The sequence below is a fragment of the Oncorhynchus clarkii genome, chromosome 32 (genome assembly GCF_045791955.1).
Source record: "Oncorhynchus clarkii lewisi isolate Uvic-CL-2024 chromosome 32, UVic_Ocla_1.0, whole genome shotgun sequence".
NCBI classification, from domain to species: Eukaryota; Metazoa; Chordata; class Actinopteri; order Salmoniformes; family Salmonidae; genus Oncorhynchus; species Oncorhynchus clarkii.
The window spans coordinates 20,370,172-20,387,996 of NC_092178.1; the positions used below are offsets into that span (position 1 = coordinate 20,370,172).

The 17,825-nt window shown below is 41.8% G+C and overlaps 1 protein-coding gene across 13 annotated transcripts in view; it reads left to right on the forward strand.

The window, feature by feature from the left end:
* Positions 1–8,788: 8,788 nt before the first annotated feature.
* LOC139392065 (MAP7 domain containing 1b) overlaps positions 8,789–17,825 on the forward strand; it is a 53,272-nt gene continuing 44,235 nt past the window's right edge. For 8 of the 13 annotated variants that reach the window (XR_011629637.1, XM_071139739.1, XM_071139740.1 and 5 more), the window contains exon 1: positions 8,803–9,195. Coding sequence is in view for 12 of the 13 variants with exons in the window: in XM_071139739.1 (XP_070995840.1) it covers positions 9,138–9,195 (58 nt within the window). In the remaining variant the exon portion in view is untranslated. Of the gene's footprint in view, positions 9,196–17,825 lie in introns of all 13 variants that reach the window. The other 5 variants (XM_071139743.1, XM_071139745.1, XM_071139750.1 and 2 more) reach the window with 2 other exon arrangements.

The following is a 17,825-nucleotide window of genomic DNA, read 5'->3' on the forward strand; positions in this document are numbered from 1 at the left end:
CTTCATATTTCCATCTATTCAGTAATTGTATTTCCAATACAGTGTCTTCAGAAAGCATTCATACCCCTTGACTTATTCCACATTTTGTTGTGTTACAGCCTCAATTCAAAATGGATTAGATTCCATTTCCACTTCCAACTACACACAATACCCCATAATGACAAATTAAATCCATGTTTTTAGAAATTTTACCAAATGTATTGAAAATAAAACAGAAATATCTTAATATTCACACCCCTGAGTCAATACATTGTAGAAGGACCTTTGGCAACAATTACAGCTGTTAGTCTTTCTGGGTAAGTCTCTAAGAGCTTTCCACACCTGGATTGTGCAGCATTTTCCCATTATTCTTTTCAAACTTTTGCAAGCTCTGTCAAATTGGATGTTGAACATAGCTAAACAACCATTTTCAGGTCTTGCCATAGATTTTAAAGTACATTTAAATCAAAACTTTAACTCTGCCACTAAGGAACATTCACTGTCTTCTTAGTAAGGAACTCAAGTGTAGTTTATTGTCCTGCTGAAAGGTGAATTAATCTCCCAGTGTTATACATTTTTGTCATTTAACGAACTCTCTTATCCAGAGAAATTAGGGTTAAGTGCCTTGTCCAAAGGCACATCGACAGATTTTTCACAAAGTTGGCTCAGGGTTTCAAACCAGCAATCTTTCAGTTATTGACCCAGCGCTCTTTACTGCTGGACTACCTGCTACAAGACTGAACCAACCGACTGAACCAGATTTCTCTCTACGATTTTGTCTGTGCTTCTCCATTCCATTTCTCTTCCCGCCTGAAAAACTCCCTAGTCCTTAACGATTACAAGCATACCCATACATGATGCAGCCACCACTATGCTTGACAATATGGAAAGTGGTACTAAGTAATGTGTTGTATTGGATTTGCCCCAAACATAACACTTTGTATTCATGTTTTGCAGTATGACATTAGGGCCTTGTTGCAAACAGGATGCATATTTTGGAATATTTGTATTCTTTTTTTTTCACTTTGTAAATTCGGTTAGTATTGTTGAGTAACTACAATGTTGTTGATCCATCGTCAGTTTTCTCCTATCACAGCCGTTAATCTCTGTAACTGTTTTAAAGTCACCATTGGTGAAATCCCTGAGTGGTTTCCTTCCTCTCTGGCAACTAAGTTAGGAAGGATGCCTGTATCTTTGTAGTGAATGGGTGTATTGATACACCACCCAACGTGTAATTAATAACTTCACCATGCTCAAAGGGATATTCAATGTCTGCTTTTTTAAACCCATCTACCAATAGGTGCCCTTTTTGTGAGGCGTTGGAAAATCTCCCTGGTCTTTGTGGTTGAATCTGTGTTTGAAATTCACTGCTTGACTGCGGGACCTTGCAGATAATTGTATGTGTGGAGAACAGAAATGAGGTAGTCATTCAAAAATCATGTTAAACACTATTATTGCACAAAGTGAGTCCATATAACTTATGTGACTTGTAAAGTACATTTTTACTCTGGGACATATTTAGGCTTGCCATAACAAAACGGTTGAATACTTATTGACTCAAGGCATTTCAGCTTTTCATTTTCGTAATAACATAATTCCACTTTGGCATTATGGTGTAGGCCAGTGATGAAACATCTCAATTGAATTCCTTTTACATTTTTTTTATTTTAATTAATTGATTTTGAATTCAGGCTGTAACAGAACAACATTTGGAAAAAATCAAGCGGCATCAATACTTTCTGAAGGCATTGTGTCGTTAAGAAGAAACATGTATAAGCATGTTTTGTGCCCGGTAATGTAGAGATGATGGACAGTAATGGTAGTCCCTGACAACTACTAGTGCTATCATTGTCAGCTGTACACCCCAATAACAGCTGAGCACATGAGACAACGTAGTCAAAGCAACTGTTGGGGACGTGCTGTGGGGTGGGACACTTGGGAGTGGGTCTGTATGAGGGATGGGACACTGAGGAGGGGTTCTGTATGTGAACAATGTGCCTGAGCATAAGACAGGGATAACTTTTAAACCAAAAGACAAATGGCTGTGTCAGTCAGTCACTCCCTTATCCCCTCTCTCACTTCATTGAAATGTTAGTACACAGTGGCACGACAACCCATACCCATCTTATTCCTTGTCTCCTGTATATCAGTTAGTAGTCCCCATTAGTGGTTGGTTTACATGAGAAATTAGCATGTGCCAGTCCCTTTGACAAGTAGGCTCATGTTCTCAGTATTATGCCTGGAACCTCTGTGTGGTTATGCCTATGGTGCATATTTCAGGGCATTTACATCATCAGTGGCCCAGATCAGGTTCTGCCTGCCAAAGCAGTTTCGACCATCATAATGAGTTACATCTCAGCCTGTTTTGTCTGCCAGATTGAGTTACACTTAGGACACTTGACCACTGAACAAATATGTCAAACTCTATATTATACACAGTACCCACTGGGCACACACTGGTTGAATCAACATTGTTTTCACATCATTTCAATGAAATTACTTTGAACCAACGCAGAATAGACATTGAATTGACGTCTGTGTCCAGCGGGTCACACTGCAACCCAACTTTAAAATTGTGGTTACATATACAGTACCAGTCAAAGTTTGGACACACCTACTCATTCCAGGGTTTTTCTTTATTTTGACTATTTTCTACATTGTAGAATAATAGCGAAGACATCAAAACTATGAAATAACACATGGAATTACGTAGTACCCAAAAAGTGTTAAGCAAATCAAAATATATTTTAGATTCTGGAAAAGTTTGCCTTGATGACAGCTTTTTACACTCTCTGCATTCTCTCAACCAGCTTCACCTGGAATGCTTTTTCAACAGTCTTGAAGGAGTTCACGCATATGCTGAGCACTTGTTGGCTGCTTTTCTTTCACTCTGTGGTCCAACTCATCTCGAACCATCTCAATTGGGTTGAGGCCGGGCGATCGCGGAGGCCAGGTCATTTGATGCAGCACTCCATCACTCTCCTTCTCTGTGAAATAGCCCTTACACAACCTGGAGATGTGTTTGGTCATGGTTCTGTTGAAAAACAAATGGTAGTCCCACTAAGCACAAACCAGATGGGGATGGAGTATCGCTGCAGAATGCTGTGGTAGCCATGCTGGCTAAATGTGCCCCGAATTCTAAATAAATCACTGATAGTGTCACCAGCAAAGCACCCCCACACCATCACACCTCCTCCTCTGTGCTTCACAGTGGGAAGCACACATGTGGACATCATCCGTTCACCTTCTCTGCATCTCACAAAGACACTGCGGTTGGAACCAAAAATCTCAAATTTGGACTTATCAGAACAAAGGACAGATTTTCACTCGTCTAATGTCCATTGCTTCTGTTTCTTGGCCCAAGCAAGCGTCTTCATCTTATTGGTGTCCTTAAATAGTGGCTTCTTTGCAGCAATTCTACCATGAAGGCCTGATTCATGCAGTCTCCTCTGAAGAGTTCAAATCAAATCAAACTTTATTTGTCCCATGCGCCGAATACAAGATGTGTAGACCTTACCGTGAAATGCTTACTTACAAGCCCCTAACCAACAGTGCAGTTCAAGAAAGAGTTAAGAAAATATTTACCAAATAAACTAAAGTAAAAAATAATAAAATGTAACACAATAAAATAACAATAACGAGGCTATATACAGGGTCCTCGTGATAGCGCCTGATGGTTTTTGCGACTGCACTTAAAGAAACTTTAAAAGTTCTTGAAATGTTCTGCATTGACTGACCTTCATGTCTTAAAGTAATGATTGACTGTTGTTTGTCTTTGCTTATTTGAGCTGTTTTTGCCATAATATAGACTTTGTCTTTTACCAAATAGGGCTATCTTCTGTACACCATCCCTACGTTGTCACAACGAAACTGATTGGCTCAAATGCATTAAGAAGGAAAGAAATTCCACAAATGTACTTTTAACAAGGCACACCTGTTAATGTAAATACATTCCAGGTTACTACCTCATGAAGCTGGTTGAGTGTATGCCAAGAGTGTGCAAAGCTGTCATCAAGGCAAAGTTTGGCTACTTTGAATAATCTCAAATATAAAACATATTTTGATTTGTTTAACACTTTTTTTGTTACTACATGATTCCATATGTGTTATTTCATAGTTTTGAAGTCTTCACTATTATTCTATAAACCCTTGAATATGTGGGTGTATCCAAACTTTTGACTGGAGCTGTATATACATATTGATGAAAGCAAGCACTTTAATATGGCTTCCAGCGGACCATCTGCTAGTGAGTTATCAGTTGACGATTTTTCCTGGCCACTCTGCATTCTCCTCTACTGATCCCACGGCAACTGCAGACTTGGTTGACTCCCACGCTTTAACAGCTGCATATATATTCAGACACTGACTTCAATATTCTGTCTGCAGAAGCACTCCTTGTAAAACCAAACAACAATTTATAAGGCTTTCACTCCCAAACAAAGCTTCTGTCTGAGCTCCCTTTAGTTTTGAGAAATGAATGTGTTTTTTTTTTACTCCTCTGGTCTTCCACTGGTCTGGGAAACTGCTAGGAAGACTGTTTCATCCTGTAAAATAAAAATCTTTCAGAGTAGGCTTTAGACCAGGGGTGTCAAACATGCTGCCCGCAGGCCAGATCCGGCTCGCGAGGGGGTCCAATTTTGCCCGATTTGAATTAAAATCATTGTATTTAAAAAATATTAAAATAATATAATTAGTTGGGGGGGAAACATGCTCTATAGTTTTAAATGACTAAAACCAAATCGAAACTGTGTAGAAATCATAATGGACCTATATTCATACAGCAACTACTTTAGGTCAATTTTGACGGCGAGGAAATATAGCCAGACCTCATTGAAGGCCGAATGCGGCCCGGGGGGCTAAATTAGTTTGACACCCCTGCTTTAAGCCTTTAGGAAGCTTTGTGTTATGGAGCTAGCTCCCTGTGACAGAATTTCCTGACATTTAAACTATTGGCTCAACTAACGGCTCTTGTCTGAGGCCACGGGTGTTGAAATTGTAGTTCCACAGGGGGCAGAGACACTGAAACACATACCTCTGTGGTTTTATGGGAGCTGTCTGGGGTTTATTACAGTTTGTACTCACATTTGAGCAAGTTTAAGCGTGTTCATTCAAAAGAGCCCTCCCTTGATACAGCCTTTTGTTGTGAGAGAAGGTATGTTTGTGCAACGTTTTGCATTTGTGTGTATTGTGAGATCAAAATGTTTATTTTCCCCTTTCCCCAGGTGCTGTATAGTGATTAGCTGTGTAGTGAGAAACCTGCCTGACCCTTAAAATATTTATGATTTAACACTGATATCTGTAATCTCTTTATTGTCACACTTCTTAGCCAATCTAAATAATCATTGGTGCACCGAAAGGCATGCTACATATTCAGCATATCACTCTTTCTTGAATAAAACATTTTATTTATCAAATAAAAGAGCAATAACTCCATGAATTACTGATCTGGAAAATAAAGGAATGAGAGATCCAGTTGAATTTTGGGATTCATAATTCGGAGTATCCACAGAACGCTGCTAAAGTGTTGGGGTGGCTGAGGGTATCTTATTTTTTTGTTTGTTTTGAATTTTTACCCCTTTTTCGTGGTATCCAATTGTTGTAGTAGCTTGTCTCATCGCTGCAACTCCCATACGGGCTCGGGAGAGACGAAGGTTGAATGTCATGCGTCCTCCGATACACAACCAACCCGGAAGCCAGCCGCACCAATGTGTCGGAGGCTACACCGTGCACCTGGCAACCTTGGTTAGCGCGCACTGCGCCCGGCCCGCCACAGGAGTCGCTGGTGCGCGATGAGACAAGGACATCCCTACCGACCAAGCCCTCCCTAACACGGACGACGCTAGGCCAATTGTGCCTCGCCCCACGGACCTCCCGGTCGCGGCCGGTTACGACAGAGCCTGGGCGCGAACCCACAGCTGGCGCTACAGTACAGCGCCCTTAACCACTGCGCCACCCGGGAGGCCCGGCTGAGGGTATCTAAGCTTATTTCTCTGATTTGGCAGTACATCAGGGGATTAGGGGCAGAATATGGTGCTATTATTTCATAAAGATTGCATAAGACGTTTAAAAACTGCCAGAGATATTTACAGGAGTGTGTAGACAATCTCAGATTGCGTCAGGGGACCATGTGACAAGAAATAGAAAAATATTAGAACCTCTATTTTGTTGCCTCTTGGTGGGATTGTGAGAGCCTTTGATTCGTTGAATTAGGAAGCTGTGCTTTTAATTATGAATATGTAATAGCCTACAGACAATACGACAGAAATTAAAATGCTCTGTGAAAAATAACCTCAAGCAATAACTGTGGATGTATGGATTGATGGATGAGATGAATGATGGATAGGTAGATGATTGGAGGGATAGAAGAGTGGATGGATAGAATAGATGGCAGACAGACTGACTGTGACCTAAAATCGTCATCAGCTCAACAAAACCTCTTTACTGATCCTGCTTCCTTCTGTATAGCTGTAAAACATAACTTGAATGATTTGTGGAAGAATAGGCTTAGTAATGGCTGTTTGTATCAGCAGGGGACACAAGTCCCCGGGAATCATGACTTATCCATTCTATTTTCATACTGAAAACAGCACAAACATGAGTTGGAGCCTGGTTGATTGCACTGCATTGTTGAATATTCAGTATTCTCAAACCAGGAACTTTCAGGGAGCAAGAAATACGAGTAGAGTGAAGGATATTAAACAGCTTTTTGATTAACCTGAATAACTGTTGCATAATGTTTGGGTTTAACTGGCTATACATACAGTATGTATGAGTGCCTTTTAGTGTATGGGAAAGTTTTTATGAGCTTTGCAGATAACATTTCATTGTGTGTGCATCATAGAGAGAGACCATTTTCCAATCGAGCCCTATTTCATCTTGGATGGGTGTGGGTGATTGAATGTCCTCTACCACCCCCCCACCCCCTACTTCCTGTCCTTGCTTCTCAAAATCTCATTACTTAACAGGAGATCCTCCAGACTCCACAGCACTGTAGATTACTACTACCCAGAGTCATTTCTCCTTCACAGGCACTGTAGTGCAATTCAAACTAATACAAAATAATTCCATTAGGGATGCTGTTGCTGCTAGTCTTGGGTTTAAGAGAGGCTGTTGATGTGTTCGAGAGGCAGTACAGTGCACTATAGTACACCGACAAGCAACAGTCCCCTCACTGACATCATAACTCATCTTGTTGGTGTTTTTTGATCCATGTCATAGGCTCCCATGCCCGCCAGTGCTGACACAAGGAGAGAGGACACACAGTGTTCTCAATCCTGTTGAATAATATTTATATTTATATCTCCCGCAGGATTTGTCAGTATTCTCTGGTCTTGTCATTCTGCGGTCTTGGAAGAGTATGATTTTGAACTGTCTTGATTCAACAGAGTGCAGTGGTTTAAAAGAGAGGAGTGTCAGAAGAACTTGAAAAAAAGAGAGATTCTAGCGTTCAAACTGGAGATGAGCCTTCAGATGCGATTCTCAAGCTTGTAAAAACTTTCTGGAATATTTGAATGGCTGTTTCTACTGTCCTGAGTGGCTCATACATTTTTTTATTTGTCTCAACACCTAGAAATGCATTTTGCCTTTCGTTTTCAAAGCATCCTGACATCATGTTACATGAATGTCCTGATTCTCTGATCTCCAATAGACCCAGTATACCAGAATCCCGAGTGGTGCCTGCATCTCAGTGCAAGAGGTGTCACTACAGTTCCTGGTTCAAATCCAGGCTGTATCACATCTGGCCATGATTGAGAGTCCCATAGGGTGGCGCACAATTGGCCCAGCGTCGTCGGGTTTGGCTGGTGTAGGACGTCATAGTAAATAAGAATTTGTTCATAACTCACTTGCCTAGTTAAAAAAAAATACCAGGCAGAATGTACTGCATGGAGGTGAGAATCAGGTTAAATCCATTTTTTAAACGGCTCTTAAATTTTTTTTATGAATTATCCACACACAGACTGACTCAACCACATGGGGACATTGTTTTTTAAAACAATATCCTAAAAATATAATTTCACTAAATTGTAGGTATAAAACTATTCACAAAAGTTAGTGAACCTAATAGAATATACACTCGCATTGGCTTTGTGTAACAGGCCCGGTCCAGCAGGCGTAATGCTCGCCCTGCCTCATCTAATTGGAATAGGCACCAGACTCCATCCTCTGCAAGATAAATGTGTCCCCTACAGTGAAAGGAAGGTCGTATTAATTATTAATTACCTAATCAACACCACTATTCTCTCACTGTGTCACACTACAGACTTATTTAATTAAAACATTAATTCCCCTGTACCCTATGTTGCAAGCTGTTTCCATTCACTGTTTGCCTCTTAGTTAGGGAATAAAGAGCAATACAAAAAAGACAGACAAAAAGCAATGACACATTTTATATGAGTTCAAGTGACCGTGTTACCCCCTTTGATTAATTACCTGTTTATAAAGTTGTAATAGCCTAAGTGCTATTATGGTCACAGCACAGATTTCTGTGGGCTCCTTGGATAGATAGTCTACCTTGCTTGGAGTGTCCAGGGTAGATTATTGATGGATATAACCATTTCTAACATGGGGGTCAACCTTTCGCAAAACTCGATATATTCTCCTATTTTCTCCGTAAAAAAAAACACATTATAGTACACAAATGCAAATGTTGAACAAGTGATCTAGACGTGTTTAACATTTCTAGATGTGATAGCATGTTATCCATAAAATATTTTATTTGAGTAGGCGCACCGCGTTTTGGTTACCCCCGGTAGCCCAGATGGTAGAGTCTATCAGAGAGGCAGGCAGCGGCTGTAGCTCATAAATATTCGTCAAGCAGTTCTATTGCTACGGGCAAGTCCCTGTGCCCAGCCCGGACTTCTCGATTTCGTAGTTGATCTATTAGAATTTGAAATAGAATAGCATCTGATAGGTTCTCTACCTCAAGAGGAAATAACAGAGACTTTATCGACTACTTGTCATTGTAATTTTTCACATCCGTTTTTCACTGGATTTCTGTCCAGTTATTATATTATCTTTTTCTCCCTACCGTTCCATTTTGGATTTACGAAGGGCGTATTGGTGGTCAGACTGTACCGGGAGTTTGTTATCCTGTCCTTCGATATATTTGAGGAATGACTGCAACTGGAAAAGGACTGCGAATTGCTTAAATCGAAAAAATGGAATACAACGATCTTGAGAACGATTTTGATGAGAAACTGACATTAACAGAGAAATGTAAGTTATTTTATTATAGCCTACATAAAACAAGAAATAAGCAACAGTTAGAGGATTAATCTGGTTCTTGTTGCTAAATTATCAACTGCACATTCAACATTTTAACAGTGGGGGATCGAAGGCTTGGAGTGAATGTGTCGGTATTCATCGACGTGTTAATGAAATAAGGGTGGCTGTGCAGTGTGCGCTTGAAAAAGCGTTCTGTTTTATGTTCTATTTGAAAATCCATTCACAAAAACATGACTGCAAAAAACGTCATTGATAGCCTACTGATAGCCTACTGTTCCTAACGGAATCACCAGACTGGCGCATCACATTCTTTACCCCAAAGAGCATATGAGGGTTTTTGCTGCCTTTTGGCAAACTGCTATTCCAATTAAATGACCAGAAAGATGCATGTTCATCATATTTGAAAAGGCTCTGACAGTTTTCCTTGACCAGAGAGCTGGAAAATACTGCAGCCTGTCCTATTTTCTCCATTACCAACCAATCCTGCACAGGAAGGGTTAAATGGCCCACAGCACCAGGCACAACTAACATGGCAGTAATCAAATTTATCCTGACATTGGAAATCTGCTGGCGTTCACTCTACAGTGTCCAGCTGCTTTCAGTGTCAAACCCTATACCTTAAAATAGATGACCAGTGCATTGCGAACCAGCATGGTAACAACCACAATAATATTCCATCAGCAAACCTGGCACATGCTGTGGTCTAGTCTGGTCTGACTACAACATCTAGTTATAAACCAGCTTATAGCAGTGACAGCTGTTATCTGGGTCATCATACTGCTTTGTAATAATAACACTTGTGTATGAATCTGATTTGATGGTGTAAACAATAGGCTATCATATTGGGATGTACAGTAATCCACTGCGGTATTCCTCTAGTCTACCCCTCCAGCCATGTTGACATGGTTTGGTCACTGGAGGCTGAGGCTGGTAACCCTCCCCCTCCTTTTGGTGAACAAGGCACTTGATGGAGGGAGAAGAGAACCACTGCAGCTCTTTATCATTCCAGAAGCACACAATCTGGCTGTCATAGCCCTCGCCTTGTGTGCATGTGTGATGTGTGTCTAAGTGTCCATGTTTTTCTCTCTATCTAATGCAGAGTAGAGGGGTGTATTCATGGATGCCAACCGAAGCCACACTTCCCCAAAAATTGACCAAGAAAAAAAGAAACAAAACAATGTATCTTTCAACTCTGTGTTTCATAAATGTCCCTTCAATTCGCAAGAGGCTAAACGTAACTCACCAGAGAAAGCCAGGCGAACGAAACAGCGCCCCTCTGTCTTAATATGTGTAGGATATCTATCTGATGCTTTCTGGTCAGTGGTACAAAATAGTATGACATTGTTGCCGCCCATAGCATTCAAAGCAAGGGAAGCCAGTGAGCATTTGGCCTCCCTTGATTAAAAATAAATAATAATAGCCAATCAGCGTTGAGCTAAACTGACTGAGCTCAACTGTGAATGGTCCTTGCACACCAAAAAAAAGTGTAAAGGGAAGCCAGTTGGATTTGGCGTCACACCTACTGTATCACATCACATCGGAAGACAAATTATTTGACAGAAAAAAACTTGCATTGTTGCATCACGTTGTGTTGTCGCTGTCATCCAGTGGCTAGCTAGCTTGTTAAAATCGTCCCTTTCCTAAATTAGCCATGGATAGAGATAAGGATTTGGACTTGTGGTTTTACTTCATTCTCTGTACTGGCCAATGATTATAATGGCGATTCTGATCCAACCATAAATTCATACATTGTGCCTCTGGCCTAAAAGGATGGAGGTTCAATATGTGTAGGAGGCTAACATTAACTAGCTGGCGCATCATTGCCCATGAGAGGAAGTTAGGCTAGTGAGCAAACATTTTAGCCAGGTAGCCTAGGACATCCAAAACTAAAAGTATGTAGCTACTACAGTACATGTATGACAGAGTCATAGACTGTTTGAGCAACATGAAAGAGAGGAGGATGGAATTGGCATTTCTCTTCAAGTAGGGTGAGACAACATGCTTTTTTCTACTTACACACACACAGAGAAATCAGTACTATGGACAGCCACATCATATTTAGCTTACTTTGATTGGACTAAATAGTTTTTGCTATCTTTTAGTTGTCACTGTATTAGACTAAACATAGGTGATTTGATGATGTTGAAATGTTAAAGTTGAAATTGTGCTGGAATAGTGGAGGCAATTCTTGACTTGCGGTAACTCTGTGGTTCTAAATCAGTAGTTGTTTAGTAGTTCGAAAATGTCTGAAATATTAACTTGACTGACCATGCTGTAGGTCATGTTACATGCAATATGCTTTGTGGACTCCACCGGACAGATGTTGCTCTCCAGTTTGGTTGAAGGTGTGGTTGAATCTTTTCAGCCACTGTGTCTTGTTATTGTCTTGACCTTAGGCCTATACATTACAGTGGCAAGAGCCACTATATCATAGGGTTAAGAGCCTTGCTCAAAGATTTTACAATGTTACAGTTGGAAATGGAAATTGAAAAAATTTCCTTAGGCCCAAATCTATGGATTTCACATGACTGGGAATGCAAATATGTATCTTTTGGTTACAGATACCTTAAAAAAAAGGTAGTAGCGTGAATCAGAAAACCAGTCAGTATCTGGTGTGACCACCATTTTCCTCAACTAGCGCATTACTGTGAGGTGGTTCTGGAGTTTTTTTCAACGATACTGAAGTGGGCTCGGGACCATCAGCTAATACACAGTGTTGATTGGTCGGTATGACGTTATCAGGAATGTCCATGTCGGACAAGCAGAGATGTTAAATAAACAGACACATTCCTTCTCTCTGACTCTTCTGAAGACAAACTCTGCCTTGTAAAGGTTTGTTTTGCTCCGACAGACTCACATGCCTGGCCTGGTCTGACATGGTTCTATGAGAAGAGATTTTAATCCCAGATCTTTGTGTTGTAATGTGATGCATTCAGACAGAGGTGAGGCTAGCAGAGCGCTGGCTGAGGCCTAATGCAGTTAGACTACCCCATTGACCCTCTGTCACCTCTCATGCCCCTTGAAACCAGTGACATGGTATGCATCCCACATTGTACCCTATGCACTACTTTTTGACCTGGGAGCACAGGGCACTGGTTAAAAGCAGTGCACTATTTGGGGAATAGGTTGGCATTTGGGACGTAACCATGATACCGTGTAGACTGGACACTTCAGGGATAGTGCTCCTCTGGCTTGAAGTGTGAAGCAGCTGGGGCTAGCGGGCCACCATGGTACAAAGACAGAGACAGAGATACAAGCCCCAGAGTCCTGTTGTAGAGCAACATTAGTGGCTTTGTAGTTGACGAGGCAGCCAAGCCCCTCTCCAAGATGTAACATGTTCAAAGGAGCTCTGTTTGCAGCTTACAAAAGGAAGTGAGGCACCCATTTATTTGTGTTTAATGCAGACAGAAAGGGTTTGAACTTGTATGATTCTTTATATTATCTTTGACATCCTGAGGGCTGGTAGTACACTGCAAAGGTTTGTAAGTGCTTTTCTTGCCATATAGGGACCTACTCAAATGTAAAAACATAAAACCTTGAAGTATAACTTCAGAAGAACCAGAGTCTGGATTCAATCCGTAGTGCTGAAGATCAGCGTTGTAGCATGATTGAAATTTAAATGCAACGTTTCCGCGTTCGTGGAGACTGTATTCACAGTAAACGCTGCATACGTTGGCTCAATCGGAAAGCACCTTTAAATTCCCCCCGCGCTACAACGCTGATCTTCGGTAATACGGATTGAATCCAGCCCTAGGTTTAACTTCTTGGTTGCAAATCAGCTTTGAACTGGAGATTTTGCTAAAAGTCTTCTTCTTCTGTGGAAGTAATCATTGGACGTGGACTGACGTGGACTCTCTTCCACTCCCCCAAAGTTTTCCTAATGTAATGTTCCTGGCCCACATTCAAGATTACAGTAGGCTTGGAAGTGTAGTCTGCACCCCAAATGGCACCCTATCCCCTATATTGTGCACTACTTTTTATCAGAGCCCTATGTGCCCCGGTCAAAAGTAGTGCACTATAGGGAATAGAGTGCCATTTGGTACGCAGATGTAGATTTTGGCCCCAGCACGATCCCTTTCCACAGAAGTTTCCCCATTCTCTCTCATGAAAACAGTTGAAAAACAGGTTACTTCTTCGTCATCATGTGTGGTTAATTAAAATGCACTACTAATCCACACATAATGAGGTTCACATCCTGGATAACCTGCTGTGATTACTCTGTACTTATTCCTTGGACTTCATAAGATTTACTGCTAAAAAGAGGGTCAGAAGTATAAGGGGGACTGAGTGAGAATAGAAAAGAGGAAAGCACCGTCTCCCATTTCTCCTTAGTCAGACATGTTGAAGTTCTGACAGCTTTTCCTAATGTCTCTCCCCTATTGCCAGCTGGACTGTGTGTTCAGTTTGTACATGCGGGTGGAGAGAGGAGAGTAGGGGTTGGGATGGGTGTGGAAGGCCCTGGTTAGAATGTGAGGCATTCTTTTCCAGAGGCCCGTATCTGCAGCGTGCGAGCAGGGGGGGGTGAGGGGTTAGGAGGGTATCGAGGGGTGTTATTGGGGTTTGAGCTGGGCCATGGGCGTCGGAGGGAGGGAGTGAGAGATGGAGGGAGGAAGGGAGGGAGAGATGGAGGGAGGAAGGGAGTGAGAGATGGAGGGAGGAAGGGAGAGAGGGAGGTGTCTGCAGTGATTCTTAGGCAGACCAACCAGAGCGAGCGCTCCACGTCAGCGAGCAGGAGCAGCCTCACTCACTCACTCACGCACGCACACACGCACGCACGCACGCACACACACACACACACACACACACACAGCCTTACCTCGCTGCGTGCAGATCCAGCTGGTATAAATTAGGGCCACTGACCACTCACACCGGAACTAGAGGAAGTGCTCCATCCTGTAGCGTATAGAGACGGACGAGGTCATTGCCTTAGGATACGTCCCAAATGGCCTATGTGCCCTGGTATAGACCCAAAGTAGTGCACTATGTAGGGAATATGGTAAATTTTGTGATGCATCTTAGTATAGTAGATTCTAGATCCAGAGACGGGCTCAGTTTCTATTCCCATTTCACTTCGTTGCGATAGTAAAGCACTGAAGTCATTGATGACTAATCAAAGACATTTTTCAATTATAATTGCCTTATTGACGAATGTGTGACTGAAAATCTAACTCATGTCTGTAGTCCTCTCACATTTTCTAATCAGATTAATTTTACTGTGGAAAGAAATTCAAAAATGTCTCACTTGTTTCCACTGTCTACAGGAAGGGAGAAACAATATAAACTCAGCAAGAAAAGAAACGTCCTCTCACTGTCAACTGCGTTTATTTTCAGCAAACTTAACATGTGTAAATATTTGTATGAACATAACAAGATTCAACAACTGAGACATAAAGTGAACAAGTTCCACAGACATGTGACTAACAGAAATGGAATAATGTGTCCCTGAACAAAGGGTGGGGGGGGGGGGTCAAAATCAAAAGTAACAGTCAGTATCCGGTGTGGCCACAAGCTGTAATAAGTACTGCAGTGCATCTCCTCCTCATGGACTACACCAGATTTGCCAGTTCTTGCTGTGAGGTGTTACCCCATTCTTCCACAAAGGCACCTGAAAGTTCCCAGACATTTCTGAGGGGAATGGCCCTAGCCCTCACACTCCGATCCAACAGGTCCCAGACGTGCTCAATGGGATTGAGATCCGGGCTCTTCGCTGGCCATGGCAGAACACTGACATTCCTGTCTTGCAGGAAATCACACACAGAACGAGCAGTATGGCTGGTGGCATTGTCATGCTGGAGAGTCATGTCAGGATGAGCCTGCAGGAAGGGTACCACATGAGGGAGGAGGATGTCTTCCCTGTAACGCACAGCGTTGAGATTGCCTGCAATGACAACAAGCTCAGTCTGATGATGCTGTGACACACCGCCCCAGACCATGACGGACCCTCCACCTCCAGCTCATTCCATAGATGAAAAAAAACGAAATGCGACCATCACCCCTGGTGAGACAAAACCGCGATCTGTCAGTGAAGAGCACTTTTAGCCAGTCCTGTCTGGTCCAGCGACGGTGGGTTTGTGCCCATAGGCGACGTTGTTGCCGGTGATGTCTGGTGAGGACCTGCCTTACAACAGGCCTACAAGCCCTCAGTCCAGCCTCTCTCAGCCTATTTGCTGACAGTCTGAGCACTGATGGAGGGATTGTGTGTTCCTGGTGTAACTCGGGCAGTTGTTGTTGCCATCCTGTACCTGTCCCGCAGGTGTGATGTTCGGATGTACCGATCCTGTGCAGGGAGAGAGGGAGGTGTCTGCAGTGATTCTTAGGCAGACCAACCAGAGCGAGCGCTCCACGTCAGCGAGCAGGAGCAGCCTCACTCACTCACTCACGCACGCACACACGCACGCACGCACACACACACACACACACACACACACACACACACACACACACACACACACACACACACACAGCCTTACCTCGCTGCGTGCAGACCAGCTGGTATAAATTAGGGCCACTGACCACTCACACCGGAACTAGAGGAAGTGCTCCATCCTGTAGCGTATAGAGACGGACGAGGTCATTGCCTTAGGATACGTCCCAAATGGCCTATGTGCCCTGGTATAGACCCAAAGTAGTGCACTATGTAGGGAATATGGTTACTTTTGTGATGCATCTTAGTATAGTAGATTCTAGATCCAGAGACGGGCTCAGTTTCTATTCCTATTTCACTTCGTTGCGATAGTAAAGCACTGAAGTCATTGATGACTAATCAAAGACATTTTTCAATTATAATTGCCTTATTGACGAATGTGTGACTGAAAATCTAACTCATGTCTGTAGTCCTCTCACATTTTCTAATCAGATTCATTTTACTGTGGAAAGAAATTCAAAAATGTCTCACTTGTTTCCACTGTCTACAGGAAGGGAGAAACAATATAAACTCAGCAAGAAAAGAAACGTCCTCTCACTGTCAACTGACAGACCAACAACGTGGTCTGTTACTACGAGGATGATCAGCTGTCCGTCCTGTCTTCTTGTAGTGCTGTCTTAGGCGTCTCACAGTATGGACAATACAATTTATTGCCCTGGCCACATCTGCAGTTCTCATGCCTCCTGCAGCATGCCTAAGGCACGTTCACACAGATGAACAGGGACCCTGGGCATCTTTCTTTTGGTGTTTTTCAGAGTCAGTTGAAAGGCCTCTTTAGTGTCGTACGTTTTCATAACTGTGACCTTAATTGCTTACCGTCTGTAAGCTGTTAGTGTCTTAATGACCGTTCCATGTTCATTAATTGTTTATGGTTCATTGAACAAGCATGGTAAACAGTGTTTAAACCCTTTACAATGAAGATCTGTGAAGATATTTGGATTTTTACAAATTATCTTTGAAAGACAGGGTCCTGAAAAAGGAATGTTCTTTTTTTGTTGAGTTTAAATGTCATTACCCTGATCACACTTTTTTGATTGGATATGTATCTAAGTTACAAAAGGCATACATTTGGTTGATTTTAACAGATACGGGTGTGTGTGTTCAATTCAAATTTTAAACAGAAAACTGTAATAGATTTTGATTTAAAGTTAATTTATTTAGAGTTAATAACAGGGTGTGTGTAATCTGAGGTAGCAGGAGAAAGGGGGTCACAATTTGGATAATTATGATGGCAAGACAATGCTTAACAAGAAATGCATTTGATCTACTCCATGCTTATCATGTTAATTTTCCTTTAAACTATGGTTCCTTGCTTATCTATGCAGATGACTCACTAATTAGTGCTGTTAAATACACAGTACAGCGTTTCATTTGCCGGATTCAACTTTAGCTACTGTACAAGCATACTGCAGGCCTAGTTATTTAATATTTCAGTTAGTTTCATAATTCCCAATTTTGTCCTTGTGTTTCTGGCCGTCTGTTTTACTTTTGATACAACAGTTTTCAATCAGACCTAGTGTTATTTAATCTTATCAGTATCTAGAAAATATATATTTTCTGAAGTTGAACATGTGCTCTTTATTACAGAATGTAAAACTTTAGTGACATTTTTTTTGTTTAACCAAATTACACTACCCAAAAGGCACTCTATTGGTGGAATAACCAATCCTCTTCTACCTGGATTCTGTATTTTAGATGTAGATCCAGGAAGTAAGGCAATATTGAATCCAGGAAATAAGGCGATATAGAACCTGTTGACACTATTAGTTACTGAAGTCCCTCATGTCTAACTTTTATACATCAACCAGAGGACGTTCTATCCTTCTGCTGCTTTTCTGTAGCACACACAGTTTTACAGTACAGTTGAATTAGGTCATTTTAATGCAATTTATTCCATCTTATGTGTTAAGTACTTCATTTCTTGCTGTGCACACTGGTAGGATGGTGTCTATTGACCTCGCATTAAACGTGAATAGCCTTTGTTACAACAAGCAGTCCGTTTTATATCTTGTTTAACACAGCTACTGATACATGCATAAATAAGAGTGAAATGTAGAAATATGACACATATTTTTTCAGTTCTACGCAAGTCAATAGTCTTTTTTACCCCATTCTATATATGGTCGACACAGTCTTATTAGAGCTTTGTAGTGTTGCTCTGTGTAAGTGCTATCCAGCTGTGAAGCAGAGCACTTCT